Source organism: Podarcis raffonei, chromosome 15 (genome assembly GCF_027172205.1).
Source record: "Podarcis raffonei isolate rPodRaf1 chromosome 15, rPodRaf1.pri, whole genome shotgun sequence".
NCBI classification, from domain to species: Eukaryota; Metazoa; Chordata; class Lepidosauria; order Squamata; family Lacertidae; genus Podarcis; species Podarcis raffonei.
The window spans coordinates 6,669,622-6,682,105 of record NC_070616.1 but is presented as its reverse complement, the minus strand read 5'-3'; the positions used below and the strand labels follow the sequence as shown (position 1 = coordinate 6,682,105).

General features: G+C 47.2%; 1 protein-coding gene across 1 annotated transcript in view; it reads right to left on the bottom strand.

Annotated features, from left to right (window-relative positions):
- The window catches only part of LHX1 (LIM homeobox 1), a 54,372-nt gene that overhangs the window by 6,233 nt on the left and 35,655 nt on the right, over positions 1–12,484 (bottom strand). Inside the window, exon 4 of the mRNA XM_053366729.1 lies at positions 162–327. Coding sequence (XP_053222704.1) covers positions 162–327 — 166 coding nt within the window. The remainder of the gene's footprint in view (positions 1–161; positions 328–12,484) is intronic.

The window sequence follows — 12,484 nt, the reverse complement described above, 5'->3', positions numbered from 1 at the left end:
TTTATTTCCTGACGGTTTTGCAGTGCCCTCTCCCTGCAAACTTTCTGGCTCCAGGCCTGTCAAGAGGTGTAAAATCAAAATTCTCCGACTGGCTTGTGTGTGTAGATGCAACTACGGAGACGTGTGAACACGCCCAGGAACCACCCCCCGCGCTTACCCACCTCCGTAAAAGGAGAAGGGCCCGTTGGGGATGAGCTCTCCCGGCTCCAGACGGTCTACCAGCGGCCTCATGCGGCGGGGGCTGCGGAAAAACGCGTGCCGTCGGGCCCCCAGCGCGCTCAGTTGCTTCATGCGCCTTTCTTTGGAACGCCGATTCTGGAACCAAACCTGCCAGGGAGAAGGAGGAAGAGAAGCCGGAGTTGAGAGGCTGCCTGGGATACCGAGGCGAGGACAAGTGCGCGGGGATCAACGCTAGAGCCACGGGGGAAGAGAAGCCAAGCAGGATCGCTCCCGTGGTGCGCCTAGGGCGCACGGAGAGATGTCGTTTGGAGAGCTTTTGGAACACTCGCCCTGGGTATTCGCCAAAGGGCCAGGCAGGCAGGCAGGGGGTGTTAATGGAGGACGCTAGGCTGACCACTCAGAGACGCCAAAATACAACCTAAGAACACACACGAAGGTATATCAAACCAGGGAAACCGGATTCTCAAAGCAGCTAAACGGAGGGAGCAGTGCTGGATTAACACATATACCAGGGTTGACAAGCGGGCCGGGAAGGGAACCGGATTAGACGCCAGGATTGTTAAAGCAATGCCTCTCTCGGTTGTATCCAACGTCAGTTTCATTCAGAGCAAACCCACTGAATTTAATTGGTACGACTAATTTAGGCTCGTTAATTTCAGTGGGTCTCCTCGGAGTACAATTTAGCTGGAGACAACCACACGTCATTCACCCAATCCGCAATTTGTTAAAGTGAAATGGTGTGCAGAGATCTGGAGGTGAAACTGCTCGATTCTTACTCGCTCATACATGTATCTAATTATAATTTTACTGAAGGTAAATCTCTCTCTTTCTCTCTCTCTCGCACACATACACGAGAGAGAGAGAGAATTTTACTGGAGGTAAAATTATCGGGCTTCAAGATATCCTCTGGCTCAGAAGAAAGAACAGTGCAGCGCAAATCCGGATTGGGGAGCGCCGCAGTTTACACACCACCGGAAAGAATCCGCTCTCCACCCACTGCCTGGCTCAGCATACGCAAATACAGATGCTCCCTTTCGCTGACAAGCACACACTCACAGGGACATAGTCCAGATACCAGCCTCCCTGCTTGCACGCATATTGCAGATAAACACACACACCAGGTCCCCACGTTCACAGAAGGGTGGCAAGTCTTGCATATAGGGACAGAACTCGTGTACGCCCACAGCTGTGCACACACTATCCATTTAAAGAACCCCCGCACAGTGTCGTTTACCCCTCCCAGAGCTACAATTCCCAGCACCCTTAACAAACGACAGTTCCCAAGATTCATGTGTGCGTTTGAAATGTACCGTACACCAGAGCAAGACACAACCCCAGTATTCATTGATTCATCGATCAATCAGGCAATTAAAACATTGATAAAGCACTTAAAAAATTAAAATACCTTAAGTGGTGTACACGATTAAAGCAGTAAATGAGATCATTGGAACAAAAATACAATATAAAACATGTAAAACAGTGGTATAAAAGCATATTTAAAAAACAATAAAGGGAATTAATACAGAAAAAAATCAGGGTCTGATATTATGGGTCAGTAAAAGCCTGGTGTGTCTTTACAAGAGGTCTGAAGCAAGAGATAGATAAATACACACAAGCCAGTTTTTTAATATAGAAAATATAGAGGTTTAAAGTTACTTAAATGTAGTGTTGGCATTATTATTATTATTATTAAGCTAAAGTGGGATTAATAATTTGAAATCTATTTCCATATTATCAATTACTTACTGCACAATCCTGTGCATCCTTACTCAGAAGTAAAGGCAGAGCCACACCCTACATTTAAAGCATATACTGGGAACTGCAGTTTTTCCCTAGCAGCACTACAATTCCCAGCACCCTTAGCAAACTACAGTTCCCAGCATTATTTGGGGGGGGAATCATGTCCTTTTGCAGGTCTGCACTAAGTCACAATGCTTTACAGTACATGAGGGACCTATTCCCCATTAAAAGTGAAATCGTCATCATGACAGCTCACAAGTATGTCCTATTTAATTCAGTGGGGCTTAGTCCCAGGTAAACAGAATTAAAGTTGCAGCCTCATTTTCTTATTTCTTTGTGGGAATGTGTGGATGTTTTATTCATTTTCTTGCATTTATTTCCCACCTTTCTTCCACCAGGTGTCCTGCTTATTTTATTTTGTTTATGCCATGTATATACCGCTTAATCACCAACGCTTCTTTGCAGTGTACATCAAGATTACCAAAACCACACACAGACACAGTGGATAACATTAAGTCAAAATGAACCATAAAACCAGAAACCTTCCTTACAATGCCTGCTGAAATAGAAAGGCATCTTTGTCCAGCAATACCCGAAGTTAAAAGGAGGCGGAGGTGCGGGGGCTCTGTCTGATCTCAACCCTGAGAGTACCAGGACCAGGACTGGATTTAGGTTTGAGGAGGCTCTAAGCCATGGGTAGGCAAACTAAGTCCCGGGGGCTGGATGAGGCCCAATCGCCTTCTCAATCTGGCCCACAGACGGTCCAGGAATCAGCATGTTTTTACATGAGTAGAATATGTCATTTTATTTAAAATGCATCTCTGGGTTATTTGGGGGGCATTTGTTCATTTTATTCCCCCCCCCCAAATATAGTCTGCCCCCCCAAGGTCTGAGGGATAGTGGACCAGCCCCCTGCTGGAAAAGTTTGCTGACCTCTGCTCTAAGCTACTGAAGGTAATGGGGCCCTTTATATGTCCAGCTGTCCTTTGTCAACAACAAATTGTTGTCGTTTTGTGTGTGTTGAATATATGCCATATGGTAATTTATGGACCTAATAGGTATCTTAAGTCATTTGCAATAACAAATAGGAGCCTACACAACACAAAACACTGTTGCTGTGTGTAGGTTTTTATTTTTTATCTTATATTTTGGAAATGTACATCCAGGTTTTTTCCTTTAAATTTTTTTTGGGGCCCCCAAGAGAGTGTGGCCCTAAGCTATAGCTTGTATAGCTTATACATAAATCCGGCACTGACTGGGACCCATTGGTGACTGCTGTCCACCGAAACTGCTGTGATGGAATGCAAGGAGCTCAAACAGTGGGTGGAGTCAGAGTCACTGAAAGGCGGAGCCAACTGCGTCTAGCTTCACCCTTTTCACCTCCCTGTTGAGTTCTACAAGGGCAACACTGGGATGAAGGAGGAAGAATCTCACCACCAATGCCAAATCCTGGGCTGGTTGCAGGAAAGAAAGCAGTCAGGTGGGGGCGCTGGCTGAAGGGAGGCTGAGCTTGGTGGGGCATGGCCCCATTCGCCCATTAATGGACTAGCCTGCACTGCAGCTGACCCACATTTAGAGGCAGTAATGTTTCTGAACATCACTTGCTGGAAGCCACAGGAGAGGACAGTGCTGTTGTGCTTGAATCCTGTTTGCTTGCTGACCATGGGCATCTATCTGGTTGGCCACTGTGAGAACAGGATGTTGGACTAGGTGGGCCATTGGCCTGATCCAGCAGGCCATTCTTACATTTGGGACTTGTTCGGCTCCAGCAGAGTGGTGACCGCATGTGCTTTCAGCCTTCACTTTATTTAATTCCAGATTGCACAAGGAAAGATCTAATTTGCATGTTTGTTTCACATTTCAGAGGCAGGTCCTAGCAGAAAAGAATCAGCACCCCCTGTGTGAATATCTCCTCTCCGCCTCCCCTCCCCTTGAGCATACATCTGGGGTAGCCAACGTGGAGCCCTGTTGGACTCCAACTCCCATCAGCCACCAGCCAGCATATTTGTGGGGTGGCCTACATGAGCCGAAGCGGACAGTACCATTTCAGGCTGCAGGGAGAAGCGCCAGTTTTTAATTCTCCCCCAAGACAGAAATGAATTCCCTGTGACTAATAATTTCACACTAGCCAGAGAGGTTGTGGTAGCCCAGGTCATTCCCTGCTGGGCTAGTTTTCTACTTGTAGGTTATGTTCAATATTGGACAAAGCATTAAAAATATGCCCCGCCCCCCCCAATCTGCAGCCTGAAGTAGTGCAATCTACACCGGCCATTGCTGGAAGTTGTAGTATAGCAACATCTGGAGGGTCAATAGTGCCCCACACCTGGTGTAAATTGCAAAATGTATAAACTGATGCCCATTAAATTGCAATCTATATATTAGTGTCAGGAGCTGTACAAACACATCGTCTGTATCTAGATATGTTTATAATCTGAGTGGGGGAAACTAGGAAAACAGTGTTTTCGGTGGGCAGAGATTTGGGAAACAGCATTAAGGAGGAGGGATAATAACCACCTTACAGTCCCATCCCACCATCCGTTTAGATTTTGCTGTCTGTTGGTGATGTGTTTTCCCTGCTGTTTTATTGGGTTTATTTTATAGATTACTGTATGGCTTTTATTGCAATGCATTCTTCTTCCTTCTCCCCGCCCCCCCGATTTTATGCCATCCTTTTACGCTTTTAAATTTTGTGAGTCCTTCTGAGTCAAGGGACTAATAAAATGAATTAACAACACTAATAATAAGAGTCTGTTCTCCAGGCAGCTCTGCGGGGGGGGGGGTATCTCTCTCTTCTCTCCCCCCCTCCATTCTATCCCTACAACAGCCCTGTGAGGTAGGTTAGGCAGAGAGATGTGGACTGATCTAAGGTCACCCATGGCTGAAAGGGGAGTACAGCCCCAGAGGATTGTCCATGCAGAGAAAATGGGCATGTGCACATCTAAGTATGCATGTGTAGACCAGGGGAAGCCACTGCCATGCTCTCTGATTGTGTTGGACTACAACTCCCATCATCCCCGAGCTCTGGCCTTGCTAGCTAGGGGTGATGGGAGTTGTAGTTCAACAACATCTGGGGGCCCACAGGTTGAGAAAGGCTGTCTTAAGGGACCCTTTGACCTCATCTGTGCTAGTTGGACCACTTCCATCCGAGAAACCTGCTCTTCTATATAATCCGGAGGTGGAGATGCCAGGGATTTAACCCCGGATGCAAAGCGGCTGCCTTGTACCGAGCCAGAGCAATACTCCCATCTCACTCAGTACTGTCTACACTGGCTGGCAGCAGCTCCTCGGGGTTCCAAGTCTTTCCAAGCCCCTCCTGGAGATGGCGCGGATTGAAATTAGGAACTTCTGGGTGGTCTAACAACTGAGCTAAGGGTCTTTCCTCTCGTTTTTAAGCTCACCCCACAACTGGAGGAGCAAAGGAAGGAGGAGAAAAGGCTACCTTCTCTCCTCCGCTATTTCTCCCTATTTATTGATAGGCTTTCCGCTCACTTGAGCGCACTTCTGCTACAAGGACGCGCACCCTTCGGGGAACTTGCTCCCCGGGACTCCCTCTCTGATATACACATCCTAGCAAGCAGGAGAGTCAAGGCAGCGGTCCCCCTCCCCACCTTTAACTCCGCCCCCCCTATCAACCAGAGATGCGCGCCTCTCTCTCTCTCTCTCTCTCTCTCTCTCTCCCCATCCATTCTTGCATATGAGACAGCCCAACATTCAACAACCCCATAGCTCTTATTTGCCAGCCTTGAACGCTGATACCATAAGCTCAAGAATTAACAAAAGGCGTTTTGGAGCGGAATCCCTAATAAAGCTAGTTTCTTTCTCTCTCTCTCTCTCTCTCTCTCTCTCTCTCTCTCTCTCTCACACACACACACACACACACACTCCGCCCGTGAGCCCACTCCACATACTGCACGCCCTTGCTCACCAGCAAGACAACCCCGATCCACCGTCACCCCTTCCTAAATCCCCAGAAAGAGCGCTTCTGTTCGTTTATTCAAGAAAGTCGCGACTTCAACAGAGAAGAGCGCTTACTTCCAAGGAGTCAGGTTGAGGGCTTGCGTGTCTCGTGGAGAAGCACTCCAGCTCAGGTCCACGGGGCTGAATTTCCACCTGGCGAGACCGCAGGCTCGGGCCCCGGCCCCATGGAGCACCGGAGACCTTACACCCAAGTAAACGTGTATATGGGCTCTGAGCCCGTAAATATTAAGGATGGGCCCTTAGCTTAATGGGATACACTTCCGAAGAAGTATATGAGAGATTGTGTGTGTGTGTAAGCAAATAGTTTAAATTTATTTTAATATTGCCTTTTTAGAGTGCTGTCACCTGCCTTGGGCCCTTGTGGTGAAGGGCGAGTAAGAAATCCGAACAACAACAGGAGGCTATTCGGTATTCAAAGTATAGACGTATATAGTCTAATGCAAGCTGCAAGCAATAAACTGCGGATAATCTTTAGCTCCATTTTAGAAGGAACATCCTCGTGTGGCGTTGTTGTTGTTATTGTGATACATTTCTTATTCGTTTTTCACCATGAGGTCTCAGGGCGGCTTACAATTAAAAAACCGGGTATTAAAAACAGTCAAAACACATTATGATTATATACAATACACACGTACCTAAATATATAGAATATATAATGAGCTGGTATAAATGTATGATATCATATAGAGAGGTGTATGGATTATACAGAGGGAGAGAGAAAGAAGTTAATTAGTCTTAGCGGTGGCTATTCTCCACCGGATCGAGCTGAATATCTAATATCCTCATCTATAAGTATTGCATTTTAAACCGAGTTTATTATATCGCGCACCTGCCCCTTGGAAGATATAACTCTTCTCTCTATGCTTTCGGATTTTTCTTTTTCTTTTGTGGTGTGACTGGAGCCTTCCGACCTCAGCCTTCTCCTTAGAGTCCCACTTTTCTCTCCGCAAACCGGGGCGCGAGGGGAAGGAAGGCGAAAGGAGCGCAGCGGAGCCCCGAAGGAGAGAGCGCGAGAGACGGAGGAGCAGGAGAGCGCGCAGTTTTTTTGCGAGAGACGAAAGTGACCAAGCCCGCCTTCCTTCCCTCCTTCTCTCCCTCGCGCAGCCACCTCCGGCTTTGGTCTAATGCTCTTTCTCTGAATTATTCCCCTGCCACTCCCTCGTAAAAACAAAACAAAAACCGCGCTTCTTTTCCTTGACCAAAATCCTCCACTAACCCGCGCGCCGACGGACTGTCCTCCGCGCGCCCAGCAGAGACGGAGACCCGGGGCTGCCTTTCAAGAGAAAAGAAAAGAAAAGAAAAGAGAAAAGAAAGCAGGCCCCCGCCCCCCCAAACCCCAACCCCAAAGCGAAGTGTTTCCATGTGAAGCGCGCGCTTTGGTTCGGGGGTTGCAAAAGGAACCTCAATCCGGATTTTCAGTGACTCTCTCTCTCCGGAGTAACGGACGCGCTTACATCTGCAATCCGGTCCACATGAAATGCGAAGCCTGAAACCGATTTCGACGCATTTTTAACGTGTGTGTGTTGGGGAGGAAAGGGGACCTCTTTATTTCAACGCGCGTGGACTCGGGGCCTTATTCAGAAAGAAACCACCTTCCTTTCTGAGGTTGACCGTCCTAAGCAGAAAATCCATCTCGAAATAGCCGAAACCCGCCAGGTCTTTAAGGCCACGTTTTGCTCTCCGAGCAGTCCGAGATCATGCATGTTCATTCGGACGTAAAACCCAACGAGACTTTCTCCGGAATCGGTATGTATAGAGCTGCGCGCCCGCCCGCCCGCCTTGGCCGAGAGCCATAATCAGATTTGACACCTCCAGAATATATGCTCCTCTCGCTCGCTCGCTTTTTTTGCTATAATCCCCTGAGCAGGTTAATTACAATTTCTGAATTCAAGAGAGAGAGAGAGAGAGAGAAATGACTGCAGGGCCTATCAGCTTTCAAATAACCAAATCCAAGCTACCCTTTTATTACCCTTAAAAACAGGCAGTTGGACAAAACGCGGGTCCCGCAATGCAAAACGCCTCCCCGCCTATTATTGTCGCTATTACTAAAATTTGTATACCGCCCTTCATCCGTAGATCTCAGGGCGGCTCACAGTTTTCTCTTATTCAGCACGCTACGGCGCAAAAGAGGCGCAAGGCGATCCTTGGAACAACGCAACCCTGACTATGTCTTCTCAGAAGTAAACCTTTTATAATCCAGTGAAGTTTACACTGAGGCAAGTGGGGTTAGGGGTTGCAGTCTATTAAGAAGAGCGACGTATGTGGGAAACTGATGGAGTCGGTAGAGAGCGCAATCTTTTGCGGATTTAAACCGGGATCCTCCATGGAGATGAGCGCAGTCCCCTCCCACCAGAAAAAAACAACAACACCCCCCTACCAAACGTACACAAGAACTGGAAATCCAACTGATTTACTTCCCTGAAATATTATCTGCAATAAGGTACTTCGGGTTCAGCAGGGTTTAACCCGAACTACCTACCAAGCCTTGGTTGTTAAGCGATTTAGAACCACGCTAGAGAGCAAGGAAGTAAAGAGCCCACAAATTTTGGTATGCAGGAGTTAATTCCAAATAAATCCATCTCGATTCCTAAACACCTTCGGAGGTGGGATCTTCTTCCGGGGAAGTAGATTCCCTTGAAATCAGCGGGGTACTTAGATCAAGGCAGCTCCCTCGCGAATTAAACTGGGGTTTGCAGGCCAGTGGCGCAAGCAACAAAGCGCAATAATAATAATAATAATAAATTTTATTTATATCCCACCCTCCCCAGCCGAAGCTGGGCTCAGGGCGGCTAACAACAATAAAACAATACAAAAGTACAACACAAACAACACTCTAAAATCATTCATTATAAAATTAATTAAATTCAAGCCACTGGCCACCATTGGGCCAGAGCTCCGCGAAGATTGCCGAGGGAGGGAGTCAGGCTGTGCCCTGGCCAAAGGCCTGGCGGAACAGCTCTGTCTTGCAGGCCCTGCGGAAAGATGTCAAGTCCCGCAGGGCCCTAGTCTCTTGTGACAGAGTGTTCCACCAGGTCGGAGCCACAGCCGAAAAAGCCCTGGCTCTAGTTGAGGCCAGCCTAACTTCTCTGTGGCCTGGGACCTTCAAGATATTTTTATTTGAAGACCGTAAGTTTCTCTGTGGGGCATACCAGGAGAGGCGGTCCCGTAGGTACGAGGGTCCTAGGCCGTATAGGGCTTTAAAGGTTAAAACCAGCACCTTAAACCTGATCCTGTACTCCACCGGGAGCCAGTGCAGTTGATATAGCACCGGATGAATGTGATCTCGCAGCGAAGACCCCGTAAGGAGTCTCGCTGCAGCATTCTGCACCCGCTGGAGTTTCTGGGTCAGTCTTAAGGGCAGCCCTTAAAGAAGCCCCGCTTGGTTCAGGTGAAGGCAGATTTTAAAGCTAGCGCTGCTTCGGTTAAGGAGGAAGCCCAATCCCATGCCCAGGATCGCCCTGCGCATTTCCTCCCCAGTGGGTAAAGACGCAGACCGATCTTATCTGCGCCAAGAGTGGGAGAGCGAAGAAGGAATTGCAGCCTCTGCCTATCAGCCGGACCCAACCGAACTGTTTTTAGGTACAGGTCAGCTTTAGGAAGGCGGTACCTGCATGCAATGTACACAACAACACACATCTTGTACGAAATAGGGCAGCCGGATCAAAGAGCGGAGGGGGCCCGGCTCCCGCACCTTTAATCATCGGACAGAAGAGGGCTTTTCAGCCGGCGTCGCTTACAAAGCGGCAGCGGGGGCTCCTGTACCTTTAATTGCTGTGCAGAAGAGGCGATTTCCTATTAAAGGTGCAGGAGCCCGGAGCCGGCCCACCCATTTTGCATTTGGCCAGCGTCCCGTGAAGGATTTCTCATAACGTCACATGCTCAATGTATCCAAAGTTAATCCTGGCTCAGGGTTAACCCACTGAACTCCATAGACACGACTCTTACAGCTCCCTTAATTTCAATATTGACTTTAAAACCTAGCTGGATTCCACTCAATGCCTTCCAGGAATTGTTGCTCAAAGTAGGAGGATTTTCTTGCATTTTAAATTATATTTCATATATACCTGCTTTTCAAATGCCACACCCTCCAATTAGAAAAAAAAACTCCCCACAAAAATAAATAAATAAAACAGAACAGATAACGCTCCTCCTCCTCCTCCTTTTTTTTTTTAAAATCTATTTGGATTTTCTTCGTCTTGCATGAACCACACACGATTCCGCCCGGTGTTTTTGGCAGCGCTGGGAGATTGTGTAAAACATCTCCTTCCGCATTATTGCACGTTATCATCCATTCTCCACCCACTCCCTTTACTAAACCAGCAACTTGTGTAGCAACCTTGCACACACAAACAACATGGAATCTATCACTTGCAGCCATCGCACCTCAAACGATTGAAACGGGTAGATTTTTTTTTAATTGTACAGAGATCAAGCCAGACTTTGCAAGATGCCTTAGTAGTAGGAGCAAATATAATAAGCTACAATAAAATTATAGATGATCTCTCTCTCTCTCTCTCTCTCTCTCTCTCTCTCTCTCTCTCTCTCTCTCTCACACACACACACACACACACACACAATCACATTCCAATGATTCTCAAGGCAGAATAATTTTATTCTCCTTGATTCGGTTTGAACGCGATCCCATTCCGGATCTGTTGGTGGCTCAGACAGCAGGTCAGATAGCAAGCTGCCTTCAGTACAAGTCAGGCCACTGGCTCGTGTAGCTCAATACTGCCTGCACTGACTGGCAGCCGCCTTCCAGAATCGTAGTCCTGCCTAAAGAGGCATTGGACATGGGACCTTTTGCGCGCAAAGCAGACGCTGAGCTCCCTTCCTCCCTTCCTCTAGTGTTTTGAACTACGGGCTGCATACAAAGCTGCTCATCTAGGTCAGGGCTGTCTACACTGACTGGCAGCGGCTCGGCATGATTTCAGACTTTTCCCAGCTCTACCTGGAGAAGCGTTTGATTGAACTTGTGGCTTTCTGCACGCATAGCAGACCATCGGTCCCTCGGCTGCAGCCTCCCCTTTATCCCTCCAGGTCGTGACTGGATTAAGGGACTACAGGCCCGAATGATTCACATAATGAAGGAGTCGCCCAATCCACATCTGGATCTGCAGCCGAGTTAAGCCGGAAATGCCCTCAAACCAATGCGGAGCTGGGACAGCAGCGGAAATGGGATCCTCTCGGGGCAGAGAACTCTCTCTCGGTTTTTTTTTTTTTTTGCTTACTGTGAAAGTTCCACAGAGCCTAATAATCCAATTAGCAGTGCAAACCTAGACATGTTTACTCAGAAGCAAGTCCGAATGTGTTCCCTGGGATTTACCTCTCAGTCTCCCGGAGAACTAGGTTAATAGGTGAGTAATAATGGTAAATAAAACAAGAACGTGTTCCGAGTTGCAGCCCAGTTTAAGATTGTGAGCTCTATCCATTTAAAGTACATCACCCCTCTCTCCCCCCAAGAATCCTGGGAACTGTCGTTTGTTAAGGGTGCTGGGAATTGTAGCACTGTGAGCTACAGTTCCCAGGATTCTTGGTGACGGGAGAAACAAATTAAACTAGCGACCACAATATCAAGCCAGCTTTTGCTGCTTCCTAAACTTTCTAAGCGCCACCCTGACGAAGCATTCCGGAGAACTCAAGGGCTTGCAAAATCCACATTTTTCAGAAACGCACGAAGGCTGGTGTTTTATTCTTTGAGTCATCCCATGGCTGATTTTAAGGAAGAAAACAACAACTTTGCGTGTCTACTCAAAAGTAAGCTCCTCTGAGCTCAATGGAACTTGCAGGGGATATGCAACCTAAATATAATTATTGCTCGGCCCGCCCGGATGTGAATTTTTTGGATTTTCTCTCTCACACGCCAAACTCCTCGATCTTAAAACACATTTTTTTTCTTCGCTTCAAAAGTCAGTCTCAGTTCAATGATTTTATTCCCGGACTCCTTGAATTCAGGAGTAAGCGGACCTCTAGATTTTAATCCAAAGGCACACACCTCTTAAAAATGTGGAGGTAGTCAGCAGCGAGCTAATGGTCACGATCCCAGCAACGCAATTTGCTTTGAAGATCTGTATAGCTCGTTTAACATAGCGCGATCCTATGCACGTCTGCTCAGAAGGAACTCCCATTGACCTTCGTAAGACTGACTCCCACTGGAACCTTAACTGGGCTGTATAGTTTGTACACACACACACACAAACACACACACAAAATTTAGGTCAATTAAAGGAAAATCTAATTAAGACTAAAAAATATTTCCGCCTCATCAATTAATTAATTTACACTGCCAACCGCCCTGTGATCCTTGGATGAAGGGCGGCATATAAATTTTAATCAATAATAAACAAAACAAAACTGTATCCTTCTTTTCATCCAAGGAGCTCAAGGTAAAACGTATGCTGCCCCTTTTTATCCTGACAATTCTGCAAGGATTAAATTGCCTTAACTCTGGCTGGATCGGGGCCCATCATCTGTTTATATATTGTAGCAGTACACCTAAGCACTGCAATGTTATCACAGAATTCCTTAAGAACAGTAAGCGGTGCTTCTAATATTGAATTTCGTGGGAGTCAATGGGTCTACTCTG